This window comes from Phlebotomus papatasi, chromosome 2 (assembly GCF_024763615.1).
Source record: "Phlebotomus papatasi isolate M1 chromosome 2, Ppap_2.1, whole genome shotgun sequence".
Classification (NCBI taxonomy): Eukaryota; Metazoa; Arthropoda; class Insecta; order Diptera; family Psychodidae; genus Phlebotomus; species Phlebotomus papatasi.
The window spans coordinates 71,683,100-71,690,825 of record NC_077223.1 but is presented as its reverse complement, the minus strand read 5'-3'; the positions used below and the strand labels follow the sequence as shown (position 1 = coordinate 71,690,825).

The following is a 7,726-nucleotide window of genomic DNA, read 5'->3' as shown; positions in this document are numbered from 1 at the left end:
CCTCCGATTGGCTCCAAACTTTGCCAAAATATATTTGGCCACTTCCTGATCACGAATACGTGGATAGCTATAAACCGTTCCCGTTCGTCCGTCCGTCCGTTTCGCAAGCTTTGCGAAAATTATTTGATAAAAACCATTTTTAATTCCGATTAATTTTAAACCTTGAAAAAAAAACGGTATTAATGATCCGATAGCTAATTCATATAAAGACAGAAAAATCACTTAGAATAGTTAATCCAAGAAACAAATAGTTACCCCGTAATAAGGGAGGAGGGGAAAAAATTTATGAGTCTGGTAATGATATACTTTAATCGACGTATAGGGGATTCCGCAAAGTCCTAAAGTCACAGTCTCAAATCGTGTGGCCCTAAACTCCTGCAGCAGCCATACGGTCAAACAAGGTAACGTAATTTCTTTCAAAACTTCAGACTTTTAAAATCCTTATATATTATGTCCCTTGATTGGTGAAGAGTCCTAGTTTACCGCTCCTTACAATTTAGAAAGGGATAGCTCATTTTTGCGATTTTCATATTATAACACACTTAGAAAAAAAATTTAACATGTTTTCATATAATATTATTATTCTTTGTACTTTATTATTAATAATATGAGTAGGGGAAAGTCCCCATGCTTGATACTGTAAAATGATTTTCAAGGTTTGTGGTTATTTTCTAATTAACACACAAACCGAAGCTATTCTTCAACTATGACAAAAAATGTCTCACTTATTAGGTTCATAGATACACCTCAAATAGTTCCTCGAAATCCTCAGATTTTCCTCAAGAAGAAAATAGAAATTCAGTGGTGATTTTTATATAAGTTGGGTCCGGGGCCTTCCTGTATAATAATTGATTCGTCAATTCGGAGGCCCATTTTCACTGAAAAAAATACACCGGATACAAAAAAATTCACATGAATATTTAGACGGAACTCTAATCTATCTGCTTAAATCGTTTGTAAGACTGGTTATTAGTTTTAAAATCACTCTTATGTAATTTTTCTAAGCCATGTTTTTATGACATTAGGGCGCTAGCGAAAACCATTTTTTTCACTTTGAGTCCATGAAAAATTTCACTCTGCAACCCTTAAATTCAGGCAACAGGGTTGAAGGCTATGTCAATTGTCGATAAAATTGGAGGATTACAATAGGTGTAATTATGAAAGAATCACATCTAATGATAGAGTTGCTACATTTAAATTATCATTCATGGACCCTTCTTAAAATATAGGATGGACACAGGTAAAATTTATGAATTTGTCACCACCCTCAAAAACAATGTCCCCAATTAAAATTGTTTTTTACATAAATATTAATACTGATGAACCCTCTATGTGCCTATGATAGTAGTTTTTCTGAACAGCGACATTAATTAAGAAATACTTATGAAATATAATGTATCGAAATTAGGGTTTTGGACCCATTTTTGATTTTTGCTTCCTGAAACTAGGAAAAAAGAGCTGGGAACCTATTTTTTTTTTAGGAAATGTGAGTCTTAGGACCAGCTATTAAAATATATTGCTATGAGTCACAATTATTGATTAACGTAGGAAAAAAATATTTATTATCAAGCTTGGATCATATCAAGCATGGGCTGGGCACTTTCCCCTAATATTGAGAAAACTTCTTTTTAAAGCACAAAAGTAGTGGTTTAAATTTAAGTTCATCCAATCTGTTACGTAGCAGACATCATTCTTCTCGTACCATTCTTTGGTTGCCTTTGAGTAATGATATATTGCCAAATTTGGCCAGAAGATCAGGGGTACGTCATCCCCCGTACGTTCTGGCTTCTGTACAAGAGGCAACAGGCATTTTTGGAGACACTCCGTGATGTAAATGGACGAGTTCATGGTGCCGTTCATGAAGAACGCCTTGTTTCGACGTCAATATATGTGCAGATCGCCATCCAAACCATGGAAACTTGTCATAGTTTTGTAATCTGTGCTTTTTGCCACATCCTTTGCGAGACTTTGCGGTGCTGTCCTGTTAAGTTTTTGAAGGTCTTCAAGAAAGAGTGGAGTAAAATTGTCTGATTATATTGTGAAGGTCTTGATCAGAGGCATCAAGAAAAATCTGTGAAATTTTGCTAATTAAAAACTAAAGTAAAAGGAACCAGCAGTGTATCCAAAGCGGCTTCAGATTAGAGGTTTAGCCCACTTCCCAAAGATTTCACAATCCTAAATTTCGAGCATTTTTATTGCTTTTTGAGAGCCTGTGGTCATTAATCTGTAATAATCCAATCCTAAGTTAAATATTTCCAAAGAATCGTGATTGATAAAAAAAATTAAAGCAGTTAAGCCATATGGCTAAGCCATAGGTCTTAAACCTGCGTAAGTAATCTACAATGAAGTAAAGTTTCCAAAACTTTTTTTTTTTAAATATTATGTAGTTGTTGATTTTGAAACATTTTTCTTGGGTACAATCTTATTCTGGACATGCTATAAGGCTGAATTCTATTTAAAAAGGGACAGATAATCCTAACCGGCTTATGTAGGTGAGATTCTTAATGTGAGCTAACTCGGAGTGTATGCAAATTCGATTTAGAGCTGAAGTTCGGGGACGCCATTCAGTTATATTGAATCAAATTCGTGAAATTTTACAAATTTTGTATTAAAACCAAAATATCAAGGATTTGGATGGACTGGCAGAAAAGTGATATATGGGTGAAACGTAGACCAGAAATAATTTTGCCTAATAAATGAAGTTTCTTAATGCATATAACGCAAAACATTGCCTTACATTTTTTTTTGAGAAAGTTTTATTCAATTTATCGTTCTCAATGTTTATCGATTTACAACTGACTTACCGATTTGTACATCACCTGGAATACGTCCACAAAGATGATCTGCAACTCGTTAAAAATGTCAAACCAAAATTCGGAATTAATCGAGAACAACAAACCTTTCAAATAAATAGAAATTTGCTCAACGTTTCATTGAATGTTCGCCAGGAGAATTTCTAAATATTATATTAAAAAAAAAACGGTTAAAATATTTTTTTAATTTTTCAAAAAATATTGTTTTGGAATACGCTGAAATGGCGAAATAAAGACTTTGTTCGTTTCGTTTAAGAATTTTATCAGCTTTTTATGAAATGAAGTTTTGACTTTAAAATCATTAAAAAAAATATTTATTATTTTTGAATCTAAAGAATTTGAATTTTTATTGAAGCTTTTTAATATAACGAACATTAAAAATTTGTCATAAACACAAAACTTAGAATTTTTTAATTGCTTTTAAATTTAATTAAATTTTTTTTAAAGTTAATTAAATATCCAAAAATTATATAAATGGTTTTCTTCTCAAGAGCTCGAGCAACATACAAGCAATTCTAAAAGAGAAGCTCTGTGACCTGCCAATTTCCTTGCCAATTTTCGCTGTATCACAAAGAAAAAAAATGGAAGAGATGGGAAGAGAAGACCACGAAAAATACATTTGAGAAAATTCAATTTCCACTAAATGTCACAGTCACAACAAGTTTTTTTCGTGAAAAAAAAATAATACACCTGGAATTGTCGGTAATGACCAGAAATTAGTGTTAGAAAAAAAATTCAATTATTCTTTTACTATTTTTATTTTTCTTCTTTATTCTCTTCAGTACATCCAATTATTATTTCTACTATTTTTTTCTGTCTTGTGTGGATTCTTTATGTACAAGAATATAACAGAAGAAACGCTTTTTTGTCTAGGCGGGAGAAATTGGGTTTGTTTTTCTTTGCGAATATTTCACCTTTTTTGTGGACAGAGTTGGACTGAATTTTCTATACATTATTTTCTCAAAATTGTCATCTATTCTAGAATAAAAATTCAAAAAATATAAAGATGAATTAATTAATTTTTTTATACCGAATTAAAGCATATGGGTAAACAGTAGGGGGAAGTGGAGCACCTTTGAAATTGGGATTTTTCACCTATTTTTAAATAAAATTGAGCCCTATCGTGATATAATTTAGCTGCACAAACAGATTATGAAGCTAAATTATATCACGATAAAGCTCAATTTTATTTAAAAATTAGTTAAAAATCCCAATATCAAAGGTACCCCACTTCCCCCCTATTGATCTTTCAGTTTAAATTGAGCAAAACTAGGTTTTGCTTTGGTAGAAGTCAAACGAATGTTTAAGAAACTGAAGTAATTATAAAAAAAACAATTGTACTAATGTATATTTTTTCAATTTAAATTGTCTACTTTTTACGGAAATCACGTAAACAATTAGAAGAGAGTCCAACAAACATTGAAGTGAACAAAACGACAAACTTGAGGTGAAAACTCAATTTTCATTTCATATTCTTCTTTTCATTTTGTTTTCTTCCATTTCCATTCAACTAGAAAAATACACTAATGGATTTTTTTGCTTCTGAAACTTCACCTATTTCAATGGTTAATTTATTATTGTCCGTCTGGGGTGTTTTTTCGTCTTCACATATTTCCCCCATTGATTTTTATTCCTTCCAGTCGAAATAGGAGAAGGAATGGGTTTACGAGTAGCAAGACTTTAGCTTAGCCCATCAAATTGGTGAAATTATCTTGGAAAATGTTTGAACCATTCAATAACAAGCACTATAATAGAGAATTTCAGTAAATTTTCTTATAACAAAGTTCTGAAACAGAGTAATTTTCATTCTGTACACATTTTGAGGTTGATTATAGGGGGATGGATGTTTTAGGAAAACTTGCATGGGGGGACTTTGTGACAAAAATCACATTTACTACCTACAATTCAGTAATTTCTTCATTAACTATCTCTAACTTAGAGGTTGCTCACACAAAAATCTCCTTTCACAATCGTCGATCGCCGTGATCGGAATTCCAGTCACTGTCGGATTTTCCAATGATGGCTGATTGCTGGATATCAGGACCTCCACTACCAACTTCTAGCAAGTCCGATTCCCTCCTATTGTCAGGATAGAGCAATCCAACATCACTTCCACCTAAATTTTGGATGATTGCACTGATATTTGTGCCAATATTCTGTCTCTTGATGGGTGTTATATTGAGATTCTTGGGAGATTTTGGTTTGTGAAAGTGTGGCTGTTTGGAATAATTTCCCATTTCTGCATGATGATGATCATACCCCAGTGTCAATGGTGTATTTTCAAATTGATTGGTCTCCTTGATTATCTCGTACTGGGCATCAGGTGCTAGAAAAACATCCTGTTGGAGGTTTTTTGTCGACCTCCTATGTGCCTCCTGACTCTGTTCATTTGACGAATACGGGAAGGATGCAACGAAATTCGTCGTGGAAGACTCAGCAAAGTCTCTGTAGGCGCTTCCTGTACTCGTTCCCGGTGCCACTAAAGCTCCGCTAAAGTTAGAACTCGGTGTGGCCGGGGAGAGATCAGTAAAATCAGTCTTTTCGCCCGAATCCGCGGAACACATGCTTTGTCGGGATATATCTTTGTGCATCAAGGAAGGTCTTGGTGGAGCCACCACCATGCGTTTCTCAACATAGTCTTCGGGTATCATCTGTGGGAAGGGCAAACGACTCCGAATACTAGTTTCACGTTTTCCAAATCGTTGCACCAAATAGTCTTCAGGATCTTCCTTAGCCTCCTTCAATTCCTTCCGTCTTTGATTAGCATCTTCGTAGTAGTTGTCATTCTTCACGGAAATATTGCAGCAACTGCTAACATCAGCGAAATATACTTCGGATTCCGTTGGTTCAAGAGCCTTCATTCCATTTCCACTTCCACTCCCACTATTCTCGTGATTTTCAACCATAGAAGGGTCCACTTGAGTCTGAAAGCCCGTATTCTCAACCCCAGTCTTGATGCGCCTAGTCTTGGCGTGGCTTGTATTAGGTAATTGGCCCGGATCTGTTTAAAAAACGATGGTAAAATTGATTAGTTTTCTAAAATCCATGATCATTATGTTTAGTAAAATCGATTGATTTCAAGTTCTTAGATCGAAAAATCTTAATCCAGAAGTCAAATTCTTGAACGTAATCAGTCGCAACTGGTTACTGGTAACTGTTTATTTCGTTTGTCGATTATCTGGTTAATCGGAAATTTAGCCATAGACAAAACCAATTACCTCGTACAACAATCCTTTTAAGCAATGAGACACAATTATCTTTCTAAAATATATTAACCAGTAACCAGTCAAAAAAGTCAGATATGTTTCGCAAAATGACTGTTTGATTACGATCTTTATGACGTGGTTCAACACTTTCTTGACCGGTTCTTAAAATCCTAGATTGAAACATCTGCATGTTGTAAGTTCGTTGAATCTAGGTTTGTAAGGTAATCAAGATTGGATTAAAATTTTCAAAACTTTAATCAGAAAAGGTTTCTTTACATTTAGATTTCGCAAAATATAGGTTCTTTGACGCAATGTCTTGATTTAACAAGTCCTTACTATCTAAAAAGTTACTAAACATCTAAACGATCTAAACATGATATAAAAGAAATTAAGATTTTTGAAAGCCTTGTAGCTTGCATATGGCTGAGGTCGTACAGTTTAAAAAGGAAAATAGAAAAGATTTTTCATCTAATATAATGTAATAAATTTCAGTAGTAAGACTGTCAAATTATCTTGACTTTCTTAACACTAAACCTACCGAACGTTTTTGCTCATTTTTTGGTCAAATTACAAACAGCGGGAGGGTAGGATACTGAACAAATTTGTCTCGGAAAAGAGTAAGAAATTAAAATTTAAACACTGAAAAATATATTACATGCATATTTTAAGAAATTTATAAAGTTTGATAGCGACATTGTACCGTTTAAATATGTAGGGGAGACTGGGGCAAAAAGTCACAAATCGAAAAATTTAAAATTCATTATCTTCCAAGGTAAAAAAGATAGCGGCTTAATTTTTTTCTATAGATAGCCTCCATAGACCTTCTTCAATGTCGTAAGTTTCTTAGAATTCAAACAAGGAATTTAGAAAATAAAAAATATCGAAATTTTTAGCCCTATTTTTGAAATAATTTCCTTGCAGAAGATAATAATTATTACCAACTTATTTTCCAAAATTAATGCACTGGTGAATACTTTCTAAATAATTTGGATTTTTTGAATACGAATCCGGTATCTATTTTAGAATCTCATAAAGGTTCTTTTATCCAGAAATCCTTTTATTAAAAATGGCCACTTGGGGTAAAAAGTAACAAAAGGTATAGAGCAAAAAGTGACAAAAAAGCGAAGCAATTTCTGATGTTCTCGCCGCTTGTTGTTTGCATTGGTCAAACGATTTGCAGTCTTTTGTGTGTTTTTTCTAAAATAGCTTGAAAAGCGCTTTTCTCGTTTTCTCATTTTTCTCACAGAGAAAACGGTGTTTTACAAAGGTGTAGATGAATAAATTTTCTATGAAAATATGTCCTCTAGGTATATTTTCAAATTTACGGAAGCCTTTAATGAAGCGAATCAAAATATGATAATACCCAATGTCTGGTACTATTTGCCCCAGCATTTTTGAGAATGGTCACAAAATTACCTTTTAGAAATTGGCTTGATAAACGTATTTCCTTACGAAATAGAGGAAAATTACTTTCACAAAGTTGTGGAGCGGTAAATTTCCTAAAAAAAACTGCGCTAATTAGAAATTTTTGAAGCGCTCGAGTAGCTTGTAAAAAAACTGAAATATCCGTTTTGTGACTTTTTGCCCCAGTCTCCCCTATTAATTTGAAACTGTTCAATTTGACCGTGTTTTGGTAGGTTTAGTGTTAACTTGATAAACTTCCTAAGCTTTTAAATTTTGTATTTCTTGAACCTCGTTATTTAGATC

The 7,726-nt window shown here is 33.3% G+C and overlaps 1 protein-coding gene across 1 annotated transcript in view; it reads right to left on the bottom strand.

Moving 5' to 3' along the window:
* Positions 1-4,058: 4,058 nt before the first annotated feature.
* LOC129804243 (uncharacterized) overlaps positions 4,059-7,726 on the bottom strand; it is a 38,340-nt gene continuing 34,672 nt past the window's right edge. Inside the window, exon 6 of the mRNA XM_055851382.1 lies at positions 4,059-5,814. Coding sequence (XP_055707357.1) covers positions 4,778-5,814 — 1,037 coding nt within the window. The 3' untranslated portion in view covers positions 4,059-4,777. The remainder of the gene's footprint in view (positions 5,815-7,726) is intronic.